This window comes from Apodemus sylvaticus, chromosome 5 (assembly GCF_947179515.1).
Source record: "Apodemus sylvaticus chromosome 5, mApoSyl1.1, whole genome shotgun sequence".
Classification (NCBI taxonomy): domain Eukaryota; kingdom Metazoa; phylum Chordata; class Mammalia; order Rodentia; family Muridae; genus Apodemus; species Apodemus sylvaticus.
The window spans coordinates 23,882,317-23,904,871 of record NC_067476.1 but is presented as its reverse complement, the minus strand read 5'-3'; the positions used below and the strand labels follow the sequence as shown (position 1 = coordinate 23,904,871).

Below are 22,555 nucleotides of genomic sequence, written 5' to 3'. Positions count from 1 at the left end.
AGCCACCATGTTGTTGCTGGAATTTGAACTCAGGACCTTCGGGAGGGCATTCAGTTCTCTTAACCACTGACCTATTTCACCAGCCCCTAATAATGTTTTTAAATATCATTCAATCTTGTGTAGTACTAGAGAAGCACAAGGCAAGATATCTTCCCCTTTCATTTATTTCAGAATCTATAATACTGGAAAAGAACTGTAGTAATGAAATCCGTCAGTGATTTTAATCAGTAGCAGCATATACGCTACCTTCATAGCATTTTTAATTTATGCAATAATTCAGTTTATAAGTGATACTGCATCAGCTATCCAAGAGAAAGGTTCTGTGACATGGAAAATGGGTTCACAAAAAATTAGTTGATGATCTAGTTCTGTTTCTCCTACATTTCAAACAGTGTATATCTCATGGCTAGATAAGGTTTGTTTCCCTGGAAAGCTAACGTGAAGTCAGCCAGAGGGTGTGGTGGACTTTCCCAGACATAGTTATGAATGCTACCTTTTCCAAATAGGTATTTATAGTTCCAACCTGAGTTTAAATGGGAGTGTCCACGAGTGACTCCCAAATCTTTATTTTTAGAAAATTCCATCACTTGATTCTTCTAGCAGAAACTCAAAGATACCCCACACACTTATTTTCTTTTCCTGGGGATCATAACTTTTGTGTCTACTCCTCCCAGTTCTGCTGTTTTCTCCTAGCCAAAAGAATGTGAAAAAAGAGATGGAACATGTGCTTTCTGATTACAACACCCAGGCTTCTACTTTCTGTCTTGCTACTAATCTTTTTCTACCATGCTTTTTTGATGACTCAAGATACCATTTTGGGATTGGCCTATTGGTCCACACAGCCTCAGGCCAGAAGCCACTGATAAACTGAGGCCTTCAGTCCAACAAGCCACCAGAAACTCAATCTTGCCAAGGACCATGTGAACCCATCCACAGGCAAGCTGCCAGATGAGAATCTACTCCTGGCTGACACCTTGACTATAGAGCATTCAGTGAAACTGTGCCCAGACTTCTGACCCACAGAAACCAGGAGATAATCAATTTGTATTCGTTTAAGCAGCAGACCTGGCAGTGGTCTTGTCAGCAGTGCATTTCTGCTTGAAGTCAGAATGGAGAGAAGAGTGCTGTGCAGTGTAATGAGAATGGAAGGAAGCTTGGTATGTTTTTTCTAGCAAGCTTTTAAGAACTGTTTATTAATTATCATGGTAGTTTTGGTGTGATGATGATGATAATAATGATGATGATGATGATGATGATGTTGTTGTTTATACATTTCCTAGGGGGTTCTTGAAGGTTGGCAGTTACATAACTCTAATTTAATGTCTGGATGCAGTAGCCAAATATACATGGAAAACCTGAACTGAATTCCATTGTAAAATTTCCACAGACTTCACCTATATCCCTGTAACACAAATTCATTGATAGAAGGAAATTAAATTTCTGTTTTATGCCTAGAGGTTCTGAACCCCACTCATTAGGCTAATAATGAGATAAAACTTCTATATCAAGTATCTCTAAAAGTTTCCTATATTTGTTTTCTCTTTCTAGAAAAGTAATCTATCATCACAGAAAATTGCATCATATAGATGACAGAACCACATTTGATTATTAATATTTATAAAATAGTATTGCTAATGAAACTAGTTTTCATTTTATCTAACTTCTTGTCATCATAATTTAGTAAATAGTAATTATCAGTTGATCGACTCGGTTTTAAATTTGCTCACATTTTTTATTATTATCCCCATTGTGAAAATAAAGAATCTGAGATTCAAAGAGATTAGAAGAGATCCTCAAAGACATACAGAAGAGGTCAGAATTAAGACAAAAAGGAAGATCCTTGGATTATTATCTGGTGTGCCTTTCCCACTTGATTGCTTCTGTCTTTAATTGCTCCAATTATTACTTTAGGTCAGTTTTTATTGTCTGTTTTGTAGTAAATTATATAAGATAGTATAACCCACAGTAGTGATATGATTTTGCTTTAAGTCTAGTGGCCAGAATTTTTATACCTTAAACATGGAAAGGACACCTAAGATTGTGATTGGAATATATATGATAACGTGCAAAAAACTAGAAACTACAGTTTATTGTTTTGGCTTCTGTGTTCAGAAATATGAAGAGTTTATTGTTTTGTCTCTTTCTTGGGAATACATTATGTTGCCAATCCATGTTTTTAAGCAGCAACAAAATGACATGAGTTTCATCATCAATAGCCTTTGAGCTCTCAGACTCAATGTTGCTGAAAAAAAAATCTGGTCTAGGGAAGTTTTTAAAGCCCTGAACGTTGTTAGAGTTTGTTGATTTTGTGATCAAGTGATCCTTCCAGGTTAAGGGAAAATAAATCATTGTTAAAATATAATCTGATCACATAGAGGCCAAAACGGTGCACTTAAAAAAGCTACATCCCCCACACGCACTTCTCCACCCCAATGCCAAAACCCCTACAAAACAACAGAACAAAGAAAGAAACAAACAAACCCACATTACACAAGATTATAAAGCACATATCTCGGTTTGTTTTATTAAACGTTGTGCTTGGCAATGACTATGAAGTAGGTTTAAGGAAATACTCATCTTAAAAATTAGAAGAGATCAATGTAAACTCGCTTAATAGAAAAATGAATGGACGTAACACGAGGACTATTTTATAAGAACAGAACTAGAAGTTTTAAAGTCCTATTTAAAATCCTTTTTTTTTCTTTCATCCAGTTGCTTACTTCCAGATGAAACTGCCAGTTATCTATTTTCTTTCCCACGTTTCCTTTCCTTTATTTGATTTTTATGCTACAAATATCTGTGATGCAGAGGGACAGCTTGGGCATTGCTTTAAGGTGCATGGCTGCAGAAAACTAACTCAGGTATAATTGCTAACGCAAAATTGTTTTTCTAACAGATATTTCCAGTTTGCTTGACCTATTATTAGTCATTTTAAAGTAAGCAAAGCCACCACTTGCCAGCTTCCAATATGTCTTCTTGTGCCAATACAATATTTGTGAGTAAATATAGAAATATAGGGAAAGTACAAGACTACAGCAAAGAAACAAAATGATAAAAGAAAAAAGTCCTCTTCCACTAAAAACAGTAAACACCCATGTGCATGTGCTTGTGGATTTATGTAATGCATATATTTTATTCATCTGTAGTGAAAATGTGAACATGGTGTCTCTTAATGTGCATTTCTAACTGTGGAAATCAATTCTAAAATCCTGGTAAGAAGTTTTTCCCTCCAATTTATGGTCAACACTTCAGGGGAAATATTTTACTATATCAAGAAGCACTGGTCCTGAAAATGCCATCATTTCTCTATGGCTGAGAGATGAGTTAGCCCATTTGCTCAGGGATTTGGGAAGCTTCATATATGGTATTATCCAGAAAGGGTGGTGAACTCTCTTTTTTCTTACATAAAGAGTGAACCCAGAAGACATATAAGTAATACAATGAAAGTCACAGCTAGGCTGGATTTTGGGAAATACATCTAGACAGCAGTTGAAACAGAGGGCTGATGTGTGGATGTCTGGTGGGATTTCCAAGACCCACTGTCAGAAGTCCTTAAGACAGTCACAGAGCATCCTCTGTGCTGAAGCCTGCTTTCTGCATATGTGCACCCATGCTGGAAAGCCATCAGGAGGTCACAGATCATGCAGAAGAATCAACACAATGACACAGGCTGATGACAGGTTGACATCTAAGGTCATGCACCAGTTTTCTTTGGGGATGCCTATATAGACCAGAAGAGTTGCATCAGCAAAAATGTCACTGAAAGCTGTCACCAAATTCAACAAACAAGGCAGAACACTCCTCACTAATGCACCAATAGCCGAGTAAGTCAAGAATCTGTGATGCCTCTCTGCAAGGTTGCAAAGTGCTTCTTGATCTAGGCATAGAATCATAAACCCTATAGAGATTGGAGATGTTGGGAATCTTCATTCCTGTCTTGTTTTCTCAAATATCCCCACTCCTAAATAGGTTTAGCCAAACTGAATAGCAGTACAAATAACCAATGTTGAGAAAGAGAATAAAAACCGGGATGTACAAATGTCTGCACAGCACGAAAAGACACTTCTGGTTTTCAAGGAAGGGTACAATAGTCAGTGCATAGGGAATGTAGTTTCTTGACAGTGTTTAACAGCATAGACTCAAGTCAGAGACATCTGAGATCTAGTCTTAGCTCCTTAGCTTTGGTATTCTTAGGGAATTTTTTTTAAAACAACTGAGTTTCAGGTTCTTCACTGAAAATAACAAGCTTGATAATTGTACCTATATGCACTATGAGGTTCAAGAAAAGATTAAATTAAATTATATATGCAGGGAATTCAGTGGATCGCCTGACATATTAAATCGTGAAAATAGCAGCTACCTATACAATAAAATTATTATCAGCATTACTAATTTTAATAAGGAAATGTTTTCCAAAAGTGATCACTCTGAATTTAACTTGTGTGTCATCTGATCTGGAAGTATAATAAGGGTATCTAATTCTTTCTGGTTTAGTGAGTCAAACAGAAAACCAAAACAAATTGAATCATTCAACTGGTGTATTTAGAATTGCTGATGATTAGAGCATTCAAGAAAGTCAGCGAAACACAGAAATTGCAATTCAACTGTTCTTGAAAATCTCCAAAATCAGTTTTCATTTGTGTAGTCTAATAGTGGGTAAGGCTTATTCATTTTTTTAAAAAAATGTATATTTAGAACCTTTTAAAAAAGAAGCATAATGTTAGTTGAACACAGAGGAGATGAAAGATGCTAATAGAAGGAGGGTGCACCAAATTCATTTATGTCTCATATTAAATTACAAAATGAATGTATGATGTTTACATAGCTCTGCATAATTCTCATGGAAACTTCATGCTGTTGGTATTTTATTTCATCACACATTCACATGCACAAAAGAGAACATGCAAGTGCCACTCCCCAAGTCGCATGCACCAATTCTTTTCTCTGTTAGTAGCACTGTTAGAAGAACCCTGGCTAGGATGATGAATTAGATATGGTGTTAGTGTCGAGATTGTTGGACTAATTTAGAGAATTAATTCAAATAATACTCTCATCATCGAATTTTGAATAGGGGGTAGGGGTATATATATATATACATATATATATGTATATACATATACATAATACATATTTACACACACATATATACATATATACATTTGCCTCCATTTATTGTGTGTGTGACCTAGTATCACATAAGAGGGTGCTGGATCCCCTTGATAGTTTTGTGCCATAGTCGCTAGAGATTGAGTATAGAGTCTCTTCAAGAGCAACAAGCACTTTTAACCAGTGAGCGTCTCTCTGGGTTCTCATCATATAAGGCAAAACACTCTAGAAGACAAGTTGGCAGAGTCAACAGTATCAAAGGTCCCAGTGTAGCCTCATTTGTGCTGACTGTTGAATCCTTACCATGCTGTAAAACAGGAAAGCTGTTTGCTGACAATTTATACCACCAGATATCAACTCAGGCCTCTGCCCAGCTTTACACTGTCAACATTCAGGGAAACAGGAGCACTTACAGAATCTCGGAGGAAGCTAAAGTTTGGATTGTAAAAGATGAGATGGATAGATTTCATATTTTCATTGCAGATTGTTTTTTTTTCCTTTTTCAAACTGCTGAGCATATTTTTTTAAGGCAGGAAATGCAGCTAGTGTTTGTTTCTAACATGGCTTCTGTTTTGAGATTTCTTCTTTGTAGGAGAAATGTGTTGCCCAGCTGTCTAGAATCCCAAGAAGGATATGGTTCCAGCATGAGCTATCTTACAAGAATTACTTTAGCTGCTTATAAACAGAATAAAAATGAGGCTGGGATGTTTCATCTAATTTTTACCCACAGAAGGGACACTGTTGCTTAGACCAATGGGACCAATATGAAGAAATGATGGAAGTGATGTAGAATTTAGTTCTCTACTTTGCCTAGTTAAATTAGTCAATAGGCAGAGCCCTTAAAGATTCTCTGAAACAAACATTATGGGGCAGTAGCCAAAAGAACTAGTTGATACATAAAAGAGTTTTTTCACCTGAACTTATAGAGAAACAGTTTAATGCTTACCAGTTTTAGTATGTCTAACTTGCAGCATTCAGACATGTGCATACACCATTCTCTCTCTCTCTCTCTCTCTCACTCTCTCTCTGTTTCACACACACACACACACACACACACACACACACACACACACACACACACGCATGCACACACATAGAAAAAGGTATACACTGGCATGCAGAGAGAGAGAAACAAAAATATATACATACATGAATACCTATAATTCGTGCTTATTTCACAGTTATTAATATAGAGAGGCCTCAAGATGAGCACTAATTCATGAAAAGAGCAACAACTAAATAGGCTAAAAATTGGCCCAGATCTGAGTCCAGTGTAGTGAATGGCTCAAGCTCCAATAAGATCCAATGCCTTGGTTTCAGTGGGCACAAGCACGCACATCTACACACCCACACCTCAGCTCACAATTAGGAACAATAGATTTATCATTTTTACAAAAGTAAGAAAGATTTGAATCCAACCTTGCATAGAGATTTGTGGAAAAAGAGGTGCTTCAATCCCTTCATCCTATTTTTTGAGACTGGATTTTTCAGGTTTTCATGTTTCTTGGTATAAAATATCTGTCTCTCACTTGATTACATTCTCTTTAAAAACAGGATTAAATCAGTGGGATCATATATGGGATTTTTGATGGTAAATGATGCATCTGAATATACTATTGCAAATTCAACTTTTGAGGATGAGGAGAACACAGAGGACAAGACAGAAGGCTTCCCACAGGAAGATACTTATAATATGGGCCTTGAAAAATAAGAAAATAACAATGGCCATTTCCCAGGAGACTTGGATGTACAGAATGAGAATAAGACAGGAAGACATTGAAAGTAAAAAGAAAACATATAAACCCTGAAAACCAGCAGCATGCGAATGTGCGCGGACAGCCTAAGAATGCATTGGGGACTGGGGTGTGTAGTCAGTAGTGCTCCAGCACATGTGAACATGTGGGAGCCAGAGTCCAATGTCTAGCACAGTAGAAGCAAAAGACACAATTGCAAACAAAAGCAGCATAAGGGAGAACCAGAGGACCTGGTACTAGCTGGAAGCAAGCTATGAAACCGACATCACGAGGAATTGTAAGTTTTTCTGAAGACACCACTAACTATTTTTAATTTCGAGGAAAAACTAAAAGAATATCACATATGTCGTCTAATTTTATTCTTTAAAATATTTTTAATTCTTATTTTTGTATCTTATACGTGTGTGGGTGTTCAACTCTTAGTATGTGCACCATGTGTGTGTTGGTCCCCAGGAATGCTAAAGAAGAGTGTTGGATTCCTGGAAACCCGGTTACAAGCAGTTGCGAATCTCCTAATGTGGATGTTGGAAACTGAATCTGGGTCCTCAGGAAGTGAGTGTAACTGTTAACTTGTCTCACCAGCCCCATTTGATTCCATTCTGTTCTCACAAAGTTTTCCAAAGCACTCCACTCCATCCCACTACTTTTGAAAAGAAGGATAGAAACAGAGAGAAAAAGAAAGATGCGTAAGCATATACTTATAAAGTATAAGAATCTACTTTAAATAAGACGTCAAGGACAGAACGTCTGAAGGATGGCTGGCCTATGCCACTTTTTGTCTGTTTTTTTAAACGTTATCCTAAGATATTTAGGTGCCTCACTTTTGCCTTTTTTATTTTCTTATTTTTATTTCTCCACTAATACACTTTCTAAGTGTAGCTTCATGCTTTTAGAAAAGTTGAGCAGTAAGTACAGTTACCGTGAACTGCCGTGTGAAGTAACATCGGCACAACTGTTGAGCCAGTGTTGATATATTATTTTTGAGTGCCGTTCATTGTTTGTGTTAGCCTTCACTCTGGGCATTGCATTTTTATTTTTTGGTTTTGGCAATATCTAATAATATGTATGTGCAACGCTTCTGATACACAAATTAAACTGCTTTTAAATTCTGTGCTTACTCATATCTTCTTTCTCCATTTTTTTTTTTTGTTATCACCAATCTTTCATTGTCTGTATAGTTTTCCTGGAGTACTGTATAGTTTTCTGTATGGTTTTTTTGGGGGATGGGGCTCATTTATTCAGCATTGTGCATTTAAAGCCCCCCTGATTGTATTCATGGCTTAATAGGTGGTTTCTGTTTATCACAGTAATATTCCATTACGTAGATTCACCACATTTTAAATTCATTCACCTAATGAGCGATAATGCATTGCCCTCAAGTTTTTATCCATCTCGCTTTGGGGCTAGAACCCAGGGTACACTGTGCATGCTAGGTACATTGTACATTTCTCTGACATCCAATCCTCAAGTTACATCCCAACCTTATCTTCAAATTTCACCAATTATGAATAAAGTGGTAAGTATTTGTGTGCAGAGATTTGTATGGGAATAAGAGGCAGTGCGGGAGGCTGTATCAGAGGGTAAGAACCCATTCATTTATATAAAAGTATACCACCATGTCTTCCAAAATGAAGTGCCATTATATTTTACTAAACGGGTTATCTCATTTTTAGATTTATATTTCTCCAATAACATACACATCTTTCAGGTTTCTAAAAATCTCTTAGGGTTTTCATCATTTGTTTATTGTTTCCTTCATTAATACATATCAAGTACCCATTATATGCTAGTTACAGGTTTTCAAAGCTGGGCTATTTTTCTTTATTTTATCCTTCTCTTTTTAATTTTTTACTTTGTTTATTCTACTCATATTTTATTTAATACAGGCTATTAGGTCTACTATATATTCTACGTATCTCCAGGAAAACTGATAATTATTTTTATCTAATGAAAACTTTGTAATTTCTTAATTTCTGCACTTTTTTATTCCTGCCCCCAAATCATTTACTGCTGTCTGATCATGGCAGACAGCAGAATCTGTGCACTGCTAAAGATAGTCCTCCTGAAAAAAAAATGTCTGAAGAAAAGAAATCACTTACCTTGATTGACGATAAATCTTAACTTCTGTATTGTTGCAAGATTGCCGCTAACTCGATAAATTCCATCAACATCTAGGCCTAAAACCAAAATAGCATATTTTACATTAGCACATTGTAGAACTCAGAAGGGAAACAATCAGGGAGTGAATACCACATGACTGCTGAATACCCCATCTCCACAGAGAAGACGTTTCTATAACCTCAAATAAAGTAGTGTTCAAAAGTTTGATCCTCAATTTTTAATCATAGGTTGCTGAGACAATGGCATCAAATATGTTTCATTAAAGCAATAACAATAATAAACCCCTTGGCATCACATGGCCTATTACCATTATTCCCAAGACAAGCAAGAAATAGAGTAGAAAGGAAATGAACTCATGTGCGCGGGCATGTGCGTGCGTGTGTGTGTGTGTGTGTGTGTGTGTGTGTGCGCGCGTGTGCGTGTGTGTGTGTGTGTGTGTGTGTGTATGTGTGTCTCTGTGTGCGTGTGCATATGCGTGTGCATGTGCGTGTATGTACGCATGCGTGCGTGTGTGTGTGCATGTGCATGTGCGTGTGTGTGTGTGTGTGTGTGTGTGTGTGTGAGACTGCCCTTGTTTGGAGAGATAAAATAATTAGGCATTTGAAAATTGTTTTCTTCTTTTGTTCTCCTTTTGGTGATCTCTTCTATGCCCCACCCTTCTCCTCTCTTCATTCCTAATGGTGGCCCATCCTCTGTTGTGATCATGGGCACGTGCATGTGTTAACCTCATATTTGACCTACAGAGTAAAATGTTATTGTACATATGGCTAGTTTTTAGCACCTTCACATAAGTTATTGCATCACAAAAGAAAAATACAGGAAAACCTGGCCTATTGGTATGTTAGTTTCAGATAGTTTTGGAACCAGTTATCAAAATAACTTATCTTGGCCAGGAACTTGGATAATACTCATTTGGCTTTTGACACATTTGCTTATCATGTCTAATTACTTTTATGACCAAGTCTGAAGGATAATCAAGAAATGAGAAATATAAAGACATACTTATTAATGTACTATTATTATCTCCAATAAACGTTGATGTTATAATTTTTGTGTTAGGAGTCCATGTACTTTCCTGTCTCTAGGTTTTCAGAAAAGGTGAGGTGAGATTTCTGGCCAAGGGCATGGACCATTTTCCTAGCACCTTCTCCCGGGAGGTGGTGTTAAATCATTGTTAATCATTGTGATTCATGATAATAAATGTTAAATAAATTGGAGAAAATTCATGCTACTTTGTAATAAGGACTTTGCAAAGATCTTTAATGGCACGAAATGAGTTCTTTCTCTACTTTGTCGTTTCTATACTTTACACATTTTAAATTAGGACATTTGTGTTGTGTAATACATTTCTTCAGTAGATTACAAGAGAGTGGCTTAATTTATGCTACTAGTATTGGTGACACACTGCAGAGAAAACATTGCCTATAGTCTGAACCCTTCTATGTGATGAACTACAGAAACTAGCGGCAACAGCAATAGTGTAAAAATGTTATTTATCAAATGCATTAATTGTTTTGAGTTTTGAGCTCCAGAGTAAGCTAATGAGCAGTACATTACTGAGACACTTTCCCTTCCAGAGTACATTTTTATAAATATCCAAGAGTTTTTTTTTTTTTTTCAATGTATAAACTGCCTCTGTTGATGTAAGGGGAACCTATTGTCTTTGTACAGAGTACAATACATTTCTGACATATTCAATGTGACAATCATTACAGTTAAAACCTTTCTAATATTTGATTTCTGCTTTTACTACAGGATCCAATTGTCCTCATAATTATGCTTTTAAGCTCAGAATGTTAAAAGCTTGATTTAGAATGATTTATTGACCAAATTCAACTAAATTTTCCAATTGTTTAATTAAACAGTTCTTGGCATTTTGTATTAATCTGAAAACCTTTAAATAATTTGATATGTTCTTAAAATTATTAAAATTTGTTTTTAAAAAGTAATAAAATTTGTACATTGTAGTATATTCTTTTCAAAAATTTTCTTTTCTGAACATATAAACAACTGCAGTTACTAGTTTTGAATTATCTGAAGTCATTATCAGTGGTCCCATAGTGTCTATAGAACAAAGTTCAGGATAACAATTTGGGGGGTGTTTAAAAATGGTTGGGATTTAGATGTAGCCAAATATCATTCATAACTAAGGGTTATGAGTAATCTTACCTGTCTACCAATATAAAATTTGACTGAAGAGTGTCCTAGCTTTTCTATAAATTATACATTTTTTTAAAGAAATTCAGAGGAAAATATTTTTCAGAAAAGAGAAACATCAGTGAACTATGTGGACTTGTGTTCTCCAAATGAGAGGTTTCAGTGTACATTAAAAGAATCATAATCATATTAGTTGAAAGAATTATTGAAGATAAAAATCTAGTAGAAATAAATACATTCATTTGGTATTTATTTGCTTTGCTAATAACCTAATGTCAGAGATGTCAAAGATAAATGAAAACAAATTCCAACAAAATTTTATATGAGTTATGACTTTCCTTAAGCCTCATTTTTAATATGAATATCTTTAAAATACAACATAAAATGAAATACATTTTACCTATTGTCTAAGATTCATAATATTACATCTTAGATGTGTTTGAAGTGTATGTTGTCTTGGGCTGCAGAGTAAATTTCAACCTCTGAAACTCTTCAGAGTCCCAAGCTTTTGAAAGTTGAAGTGGCAGCCTTGGTATTTTGGAAATTTCTGCAGAAATGTTTCTTTTAATTTTTTAATTATTATATATTACATAGGAACAATTGAAATGCACTGTAGTGCTTAAAGAAAGCAGCCTTATCCTAAATGAATGATCCATTTTCTCTTGGGATCAAAGCAGGGTGTGTTGGTGATAGAGATGGAGAGGGTAACTCAGACCTGTGCCACTTCTGCGGTTGGGTGACTGAGTCACAGCTGAGAAACTGTTTGTGGCTTCAGCAAGAAACCAGAGAGTGAGGGGGAGTGAAGGGAAACGTATTCGATGTAGTATGAATGTAATGACACAGTTCTGAGCCCCTGAGATTAAGAGATATGAATGTCATCTATCTTGCAAATAATAACAATCTCTGACCTCAGTGGCTCCTCCTTTGAATGGGTTCTACCCCATTGCTATTATACTTTTAAAGTTTTGTAAGTAGAGAGAAAAATGACAAAGTGCATATTAGAAAGCAGATCATTTCATTAAAAATAATCTGGAATCTATCAGTGAAGTTCAGTAATTATAAATTATCTAGGCACAGACGATGTTGATTACCTCTCTCTCGAATGGCTCACAGAAAGGCAACCTTGAAATCCTGGGAGCATTATCTGAATTGGAGTTATTCACGTGTCAGTCCCTTTTTACTCTAAGAACTTTGAAAGTTTTGCCAAACCAAACCAATGTAAATTGGTGGCTTTGGACATCCTTTTCATGACCGCATTATCCTTGCTGGACTGGGAACTACTCATTTTGGAAATAAAGTTAGACTTGGTCTGAGTTTTAAATGAGTGGTGTCTTCAAGGGGCCCACACCGTGCTTTGGTGAAGTTTGAGACAAATTACTCTCAGAGTGAGCTCTTTTCAGTCAATACCAGGAGTGGGTGCTGCCAGAGGGTTTTGTGTGCTGTGCTAGGAATACATTGGGAACACGATGAGACCAAGTCATTGTTGCACTTTTGTTTAAAACAAGCCAGACTGGAATGAAGAGGATTACAAAGATTTCTCAGAAGAGAATCACATTCTCTGAAGTATCCTTTGCTTACTCAACAGCTGACATTTTATGTTTCAGAACAGTGCTTATTACTATTGGTGGAAGTCACCGGCTGTTGCTGGAGGGGATTTAAAAATGTTGTTCCCTCATTTTTCTCCCGAAGAAGCCTAATCCTGGGTAGACTTAGTTCAGCCACAGTGCTGGCAAGGTCCTGAGAAGGAAGGGCTGAATTTCCTTTAGTCTTACGTAAGAGCCATGTGTGGCAAGGTCGACCACACAGCAAGGACAGAGGAGCAACGCTCATCCCCATTGTTACTCTTGCTAGGCTTTGCGTTTAAGAATGGTTTTTGATTCATGAATGTTTCTGAATGGTACCTTGTAAAAATTATCTCATCACAATGGCTGTTGTTTTGCTTCATAACTGATGACATGAATGCTTGTTTCAGTTTCATAACGCTTTTTACTTTCTCTGAGATCAAGTGGATGATTTTGCAGAAACTGCCTTCCCCTCTCAAGGATTTATTTTAAATTATCATTGAATTGAGCACCATAATCTCTCTAAGAAACGCACTACACCTGGGCCTTTCTAACTAATGTCGTTTTGTTCTATTGCTTAGGGCCTGTGTTTATCTACTCTCTCTTTCCACTGCTTCCTTATTACACTAAGGATTAAACCCAGATCAAACCATTGCACATGGTAGACCAGAACTCTGTGGCTAAACCATGCCCTTAGCTCCTCGTACTCTGTACATAGAGTTTCTTAATGATGGCTGTTATTCAAGCATCTGGCTGGTCCTGTGATTAAAAACAGAATTAACTAAACAGTGGGCATGTGCACTGTTGTACAGGGTGTACATCTATCTGAAAATCTGGAATCTGGAATGCACCAAAACCAGAAATTCAACTTTGAGTTTCAGATGAATCCATAGGTGGAGTTCCATACCACATATGCATCCACCCTCAGACCACAAGTATAGGGAAATGCAGATCAAAACAACCCTGAGATTTCACCGTACACCAGTCAGAATGGCTAAGGTCAAAAACTCAGGAGACAGCAGGTATTGGCGAGGATGTGGAGAAAGAGGAACACTCCTCCACTGCTGGTGGGGCTGTAAGATGGTACAACCACTGTGGAAATCAGTCTGGAGGTTCCTCAGAAAACTGGACATGAGACTTCCAGAGGACCCTGCTATATCTCTCCTGGGCATATACCCAAAGGATTCCCCGGCATGCAATAAAGACACATGCTCCATTATGTTCATAGCAGCCTTATTTATAATATCTAGAAGCTGGAAAGAACCCAGATGCCCCTCAAAGGAGGAATGGATACTGTGGTATATTTACACAATGGAATACTACTCAGCAATTAGAAACAATGAATTCACAAAATTTTTAGGCAAATGGTTTGATCTGGAAAATATCATCCTAAGTGAGGTAACCCAATCACAAAAGAATACACATGGAATGCAATCTCTGATAAGTGGATATTAATTAGCCCAGAAGTTCTGAATACCCAAGGCACAAATTGTATAACAAATGACTCCCATGAAGAAGTATGAAGAGGGTCCTGATCCTGGAAAGGATTGATCTAGCATGAGAAGGGAATATAAAGACAGAGAAAAAGGAGGGAGGTGATTGGAAAAGGGATGGAGAGAAGAAGGTTTATGGGACATATGGGGAGGGGGATCCAGGAAAGGGGAAATCATTTGTAATGTAAACAAAGAATATAGAAAATAAAAATATTAAAAAAAAACATAACTATGTTCCAAGTGCAGAGTTGGGTCCCTTCCTCATGATATCTATCGACTATGGGATCACTTCTCAAGCTTTCCATTAGCACTACCCATTACTAAACTGTCCCTGCAACCCAGTACTAGGAAATACAAACATTTAATATGCATCCAAAAATATTTGTTTATTAATCTTCATCATATTTGCTGTCATGCACATTGCTGACTCCGAATGAGCACTATCCTATTGCGGCAGCTGAGAAGACAGGTGCTAGCTAACCTTGTGCCAGAGTTAAAATATGTTAAAAAAGAAAGAAAGAAAAGGACAAAATCCACAGCGGTAAGCATGTTATACTTTGGGTTTGTTACCAATGTGGCACTGTACCACTTAAGTCTTAACTTGTCTGTATGGTATACAAACATCAAAGGGTAAGAGGTAAGAGGGATCATGGTTACTTATCTAGTTTTAATATTATCAGGTATTTTGTATGGGGATAAAAGATTTTTTAAAAATCTATTGTATCACACATTGCTTTCCACATTCTTTATATATGTGGGGTATTGGGAATTTTACAAGTAGAAGAGAAACTTGTAACTTTCTATGAAAAATAGAAGCCATCCTCCTTCACATGTGAGAAGCTACTGTCATCTACTGTGAGACAGTGTCTCCTATGTTTGTTTTTGATTCTTGCCAAATACCTCACCAATTTCTCATAATGAAAGACACTTATCCACGATGCTGAACTTCAGCATCGTAGATAGCAGTGCAACAAGCTCCAGTCTTGACATCCATTTCCTGTGCTACATAATAGATCGTGATTGCTTTTGCATATAACCTCCACAATGCAGCTCATGTTCCAACTTTGACTACTGGGCCAACTTCCTTTAAAATCATCCCTTTTAACTTAGGGATTACTAAATGGTAGGTGAATCGGGGAAAAGATGATGGAAAATGTTCCAATCTGACCAATGTGGTGTAGATTGAAGCCATTTGTATGCCATATTTAATATCTGGGTGAAATGAAATGATAGCCAAAGGATGATATCCCACGTGTACTACTCGTATTTTATATGCTTGCTTGTATATATCTTTCTAACTCAGCAAAGCATTTGAGGTTGTAGGATAGTATTCGTGACTATAATTTACAGAATTATACCAATCAGGAAGCCATTCCAATATATCTCTCAAGGTAAAATATTTCAGGAAGATCCTGAGTTTGACCATGAAATATCAGGCAGAATGTTGTGATCAGAATAAAGTTGACAGACTGAAATGATTTCTGGAGAACAAAAAAACATGGCCTATCGTCTAACCAATCATCTTTGGTCAGTTTTAGTATATTTCTTGCTTTCAGACCCGTCTCAGTCTTGGAGGTAAGCATTGGCCACCGACTCTGGTTATCATTAAGGGAGCATTGTTATCTTCAAGGAAACTTTCACATAGCTGGAAGATGCTGACACTGGAGGTTGCATTCAGTTCAGCTCATGCTATTTTCTACATTGCCTCCTGTCTTTCCCAGCTCTTCTGTAGAGTTTTATTTATTTATTTATTACTGTGATCATGCTAAAATTAATACATCATTCTTTTGGTATTGGGACTTGCTTAATGAGTTGCATTAAAATAAATAGGAAAAGCAGAAGCAACGGGCCTATTTGGGTCTGCTGCTGTTATCTGGTAGTTTGCTGGCACATACACTAGGGAAACCTGAGGTTTAGAGGCAGTAGGCTGTCCCAGTAGAGTCAAGAGAGAAACAAAGTTTCACGTGGACACCATTATTAAGGAAACCTAAAGTCTGGAAAGAAGTAATCTGTACTCTTTCTTTGAACAGTTTTTCCTTTAATATTTTAGCAACAGACTCTTTCATAAATTAAAGACATACAATAAAAGGCTGACCAAGACAAACATGAAGAAAACCCTAAAAATGGCTCCTTTTGTGATGAAGTCATGACACTTATATAAAGTCTAGTCTCTGGTCCCATCATGCTCGAAATAGATATTGATGTAAAATTCATATATTTGTTGTCATTCTTTCAATCCCTCCACTCCTATTTTCCTTTAAACATCTAAACAAAGTGACCTCATTGTTTTCCATTGGGCTTCTTTTTTAAAACATTGGCAGGGATGATTGAGATTCAGGAATGTGGGAAAATGGATTCCCAAACCACGTCCCTCCCCTTTCATTCTGAACTGTAATTTTTGGCTTGGCTTGACTCACAGTCATCACATTTCAGCCTGAATCTCTCCGTAAAGTGATCTTTCTTAAACATTTCTCTCACTCATCAAGGGATCAGAAGCAAAGCCATGCTAGCCTTTCAGCAAAACACTTATGGGGGGCTCTTATGGAGAAGTCACAAGAGCTAAATTTCATCCAAAATTGTTTGAAAAAGCGCACGTATTCAGTGCCTTGCGGTCCTCTGTGAATCTTGTCATCTGTATGGCGTGAGGTCCTGCAGCTATTTTAATCTGTTTTTGTTTGCAATCCATTTGGTGTCCACCCAAGGAAATGCAGGTGATTCTAATTAACTTACTGCTAAAGATGTTGGGGAAAAAAAACAAAACAAACAAACAAAAAAAAACCTTAGTCCTGTTGCACAGAATTATACACTTAAAACCTGTCTTCAATTATTTATAGTACATTATTAATGAAGATGACTGTATGCATATATTTACTACCTGATTCACTGCTGTTCACTTTTTTTTTGTTAAAAACAAAAAACAAAACAAAGCAAAGCCAATGAGGTTTATGAAACAAGAAAAAGCCACACACGTACACAAACACACAGACACAATACAGACCCTAGGAATGTTTGCCAACTTTTATTTAACAAGAGTAGCAACTTAAAAATAACATTATTTTTACTTTGTGCAACATAGTTTAATATCTGAAATAACCCTGTTCCAATAAAAACCTATTGAAATACTCTCAGGCCTAACTTTGCCCTGAAGGTAAAAGTGATTAATTGAAAGATTTTGGCAGATCTCCGCTCACCACCAGGGCAGTTTAATTTAGAACACATTCAACCATTTCTCAGTGTCTCTGTGCTGGTGGGGCATGACTTTTGATCTTCTCTGGGGAGGCGCCTGTAACTCAGAGCTTTAGGCTAGCCACTTCCTGGAGGGTTTTCATGGTCACTACTGCAGAGCATTCAGGTGAGAGATGGCTCTGCTGTGCTAGAATCTCTTCCCTAGAGTAGTAAAGAGCATTCTAGGAACAAAAGGACATTCCTACAAATCTGATGGGGTACATCAACCATCAACTCAAGCACGCTGACATCACAGGCAAGATGATTCTTTTCAGTCTGATGCTCTTGGACTTCTGAGACTTTCAAGCACCGTTAGACACTTCCCCAGTGAAGATAAAGCTCCTGCCCACAGTAGTGGCCTTTGGTCCTTTGAGTCTTGGAAGACAGAAGCATGATTACTTTTTTTGAGACTACAGGAGAATCTACACTTTCTATTTTGTAAGTATTTCGGCTAAACAGAAAAAAGAGATTTGGATACATTCCTCTGTTTTGGCCCAGTGGAACAATGTGAGCTGTGGTTGCATGGAAGGATTGACAAGCCAAAATATATAGGAAAGGATACCCTTGAGTTGGTGAACTCCAGTTCTCTATGGAATGTGACAAATATTGATTAAGCACTCACTGCATAGAAATAGATATTAGAGATTTGGTACAGAACACAGTATACACAAGGTGTGTGTGTGTGTGTGTGTACATTTTTCCAAACTGTAGCCTGAGCCTGAGTCTCATAGTGTTGAGCTTTATGTAAGCATTCCTTCCTTCATTCATTTTCAGTACTAGGGTTTGAAACTAAGGCCATGTGAATGCTAGGCAAGCCTATCTCCAAATGACATCAGCTTTTAATTTTTTTTCCTTTACTGTATACTCTGAGACAGGGTCGCATTAGACTGTCCAGATTGGTCTTGAACTCACTACAACTGAGGTAGAACTTACAGTTCTGGGTACCTGGGACTGCAAGTGTGTGCCATATAGCATGTTTCTTTGAAATCCTCTATATGTGTTTGAGAGGTGGCTAATCATTTAAGAGTAATTGCTGCTTTCCTAGAGGACAGGAGTTTAGTTCTTAGCACTCCCATCAGGTAACCCACAACCACCTGTAACTCTAACTTTGGGGGAATCTGACACCTTCTTCTGGCCTCTGTAGATGCTCATACAACCATAGCGCACAGTCATAGAGACACACATGCATACATAAGTGAAAACGGAAATTAGTATAAAAATACATCATGCATAAACAAATATTTTAATATATATAGGTATATATACACATTTCTTTCTGAACAAATCATAATTTATTACTTTAAGACTATTGCATCCTTTGTATTTTACTTTTATAAATATTGTGAGTTGGTTTTTTTTAAATATATAAGTTTGATTTTTTGTGCAAGTTATATATATACCATATATGTGTGTCTAGTGTCTTCAGAGGCCAGTAGAAAATATCACCTGGGGATCCATCCCATAAACAGTTACCAAAACCAGGCGCTATTGTGGATGCCAACAAGTGCTTGTTGACAGGGGCCTGATATAGCTGTCTCCTGAGAGGGTCTGATAGAGCCTGACAAATACAGAGGTGGATACTCGCAGCCAAACATTGGACTGAGCACAGGGTCCCCAATGGAGGAGCTAGAGAAAGGACCCAAGGAGCAGAAGGGATTTGCAGCCCCATAGGGGCACAATAATATGAACCAACCAGTACCCCAGAGCTCCCAGGGACTAAACCACCAACCAAAGAATACACATGGAAGGACCCATGGCTCCAGCTGCATATGTAGCAGAGGATGGCCTAGTTGGACGTCAATGAGAGGAGAGGCCCTTGGTCCTGTGAACGCTCGATGATTCCCAAGTGTAGGGGAATACAGGACAGGGAAGTGGGATTAGGCAGGTTGGTGAGCAGGGGAAGGGGAGACAGGATAGGGGGTTTTCTGAGGGGAAACAAGGGAAGGGGATAACATTTGAAATGTAAATAAAGAAAATATCTAATGAAAAAGGGAAATAAAAGAGAGAGAAAGCATCAGATCCCCTGTAACTAGAGATACAAGCCACATGGGTGCTGGAACTCTAACCCAAGTTCTCTGAAGAGCAGTCAGTGCTCTTAACCATCAAGCCTCCTCTCCAGTTCCAGTCCCATGTATTATAAGCTTTGATTTCTGCAGATCTATATAAAAATCTTTGTACCATCAATATGCCAATTGCCTTTGTGCTCTGTTGTGTATCTCTAACTTAGCTGAGATATGTCATAAACCCAGGAAGTCAGATTAAAATCCTTAATAGGACACACATCAGGAATCCAAAATTTTAACTTATTGATTAACTATTCAACCATTAGGTTCATTATGGAAAGGCTTAAAAATACAAATACAACATATCTGGGACAGAGATAAAAAAGACAGAATTTTTTTCCTTAACCTAGAAACTCTTAACTCTCCATGAGTGATCAATATCATTCACGTTCATGATTGTAGAAGTCCAATAAAAAGCACTGGTTTGCTTTATTAATTGCTAAAATCAGAAAAAACTTCTTTCAATGATCTAGCAGAGAGACTTTTAGTTTCATTCCTGAGTGCATAAGGGTTGTTAATAATGTAGCAAAGAATCGCACACCCTCTGGCTACTCAGAGCACATACATACATGTGCTTAGAAAAAGAACATGCTAAAACCAATTGTTCCCTTGTACAAACTCACAGAATGCTAGTGAGATGTGAACCAGATTTCCTGTTTCTGAGAGACTTTTCATCACATAGGTGAACATCGAAATGCATGTGTATACGTGCATTCTCAAATACATTCAAAGAAGGTATGCAAAGTATAATGTTTTAGATATATTTATACTCATTAACACAAGATTTACGGAGTGCTTAATCATATATGTAATTTTCAGTGGTGGGAAACAAAATTTCACATATATTTCATGAAAGTTTAAAAAATAGTATAATTTCCCCATTTCCTGAAGGACTGACATACTCTGAGGCGATATCTGAAAGTAGAAACTAAAGACCACAATTTTGAAAACTTAAATTATATATACTAAGCCCCCACAGTAAGTCTTAAGATCAATTATGGAGGACTTGCTTATATTTTCAGAATTATGAGGAATCAATTCTTTCTTAAAATATGTATTTCAGAAAGGAATTCTTATGTGTAAAATTCTGCAATAAGAAATAATGTTCTCTTGTGTTGAAATCATCCTTCTGTGAGAAAACTCTGAGTGACGGGCAGAAAAACAGAGTAAGAGTGGTTAACTGGTGTGATATGAGAGATGACAGTAGACAGTAAGAGATGAGGGTAATAAACTGAGGCTGAAACGGCAAGAATATTGGTGGGCCATAGTGACTTTAAAATAATAAAATAGAATGATTTTGACTTTACAAATATATCTTTATATGGGTTCCTTACTATTTTCTTATAAAGAAGTAAGTGTTCTTAATATATGTATAAATTTGGGGAGAGAAGCATATTTTTGGGATGACTAAATGCAGTTAATTTTTAATCATAATTTGTTGTTATCATCATTTTTTTTTTGTTCCAGAATGAATTGTAAAAGGATCATCTACTGCTCTGCAGGCACAACTTGCACAGTGCTAGATCTCTGACCCAGAGTGAATGGTCTACACTGAGTCCTAAATCCTCCTTGGCATACACAGGGCCTCTACACATTTACGTGTGGCTAAGTAATGCCTCATTCTCTTGGCATCAATAGAACCTGAAATCAAGGCCTCTCTTCCTTCTCTCTTGGACAGCACAGAATACAGTTGACAACTCTCATTGTGGTATGCTCTTGAACCTTACCCACATGTAAAGCTGTCTACATAGGGATCACTGGCTATACCTGATTCCTCTCTTCTTCCTATGGGCCTATAGTCTTTGTGAGGTATTGTGAAAACAATACCTCAACCTAAATGCAGACATAACTGCCTTGAACAAGGGCTGACTCATGAAGTCAGAGAGAATTCCAACCTGTTTTTCACTTTTCAAACAAATCTTAGTCAAGGCTCTTGGGCCATAAACCAAATGAATTTCCATTAAATCACTGGCCAGAGTATCAAAAGGAAGGATTGACCTTTCTTCAACCGACTTCAGAGCAAAGCGCTCTGCAAGCAGAACTCCTTGGAAGGAGGAGAGTTCTAAGCTTGGGAACACCATATGCTTTAGAAGTATCTGTGTGTCTCTCTCTTTCCTCTTTGACTTATCAAAACAAACAACAAACTTTCCTTTTTGGTGCTTGAAATATTGTAAGAGGAGAAAAGAATGTTTCTCTTTAAAAAAAAAAGACTGAAAGCTTTTAAAAACATCTGTGCTCAAGGTAATAATGGTATCTGTACCTTCTGTATACATGTTATTCTTGAGGTTGGTTTGCAAGAATATTAGAGGTCAATGAAGAACACAAGGGGACATCACAGAGTCAAGGGTCCACCCAGCAAAGAGAAAGGAGGAAGGAGCCAAATGCACTCTTCTATTTTGGGTCCCCTATTCTGCTCTTGTGATAAGTCTCACTGATACGTGCATAGCATAGTTATCTGCTCATGGTTTCAGGGCGTTTTAAACTCTACCACCTGCCAGTGTTCATTCTAAAATCTTGTTCTTAAAACTGAACTGAAGCCATATTATTCAACCAGTGAAGTATCATCCTCATCCTGTCAACAAGAACCATGATACTGCAGGATTGTATTCTGAAAAGGCCAGTTGTCATTCTATGTGACAGGTGACTTCTCGACACCTACTTCTTGTCAAAGACTTTGAAAATAAGCTAATAGTTCTGTGTGGCCTCTAATAATATTTTCTGAGTAGAAACAGTGTGACTGTTTTGCTTTTCTTTCAATTTTTGGTAATGGAGTATGTGAGAGTTGATTTAAAATTATGGAATTTAAATGATTCTTTTACTGACCTCTCTATATAAAAATTGCTGATTTATCCTCAAACTTTAAATGTAATATCTGTTAAATATTCATATTCAACATATTTAGGTCTGTAAAAACAGGAGAAATATGGTTCATGTCTTTTATATTAATCTGTGTGCCTATTTCAGAGTTTCTCCTCATTGTTTATAAACACAGTGCTCAATTTGATTTTGCTGGCTCTTCAGGAGCTTACAGTTGACCTGAAGAGCTCTGTTCTCTGAAGTGTAGTTGATGCTTA

The 22,555-nt window shown here is 37.1% G+C and overlaps 1 protein-coding gene across 2 annotated transcripts in view; it reads right to left on the bottom strand.

Moving 5' to 3' along the window:
• The window catches only part of Arhgap15 (Rho GTPase activating protein 15), a 628,420-nt gene that overhangs the window by 186,389 nt on the left and 419,476 nt on the right, over positions 1–22,555 (bottom strand). For both annotated transcript variants that reach the window (XM_052182436.1, XM_052182437.1), the window contains one exon: positions 8,960–9,037. In XM_052182436.1, coding sequence (XP_052038396.1) covers positions 8,960–9,037 — 78 coding nt within the window. The remainder of the gene's footprint in view (positions 1–8,959; positions 9,038–22,555) is intronic.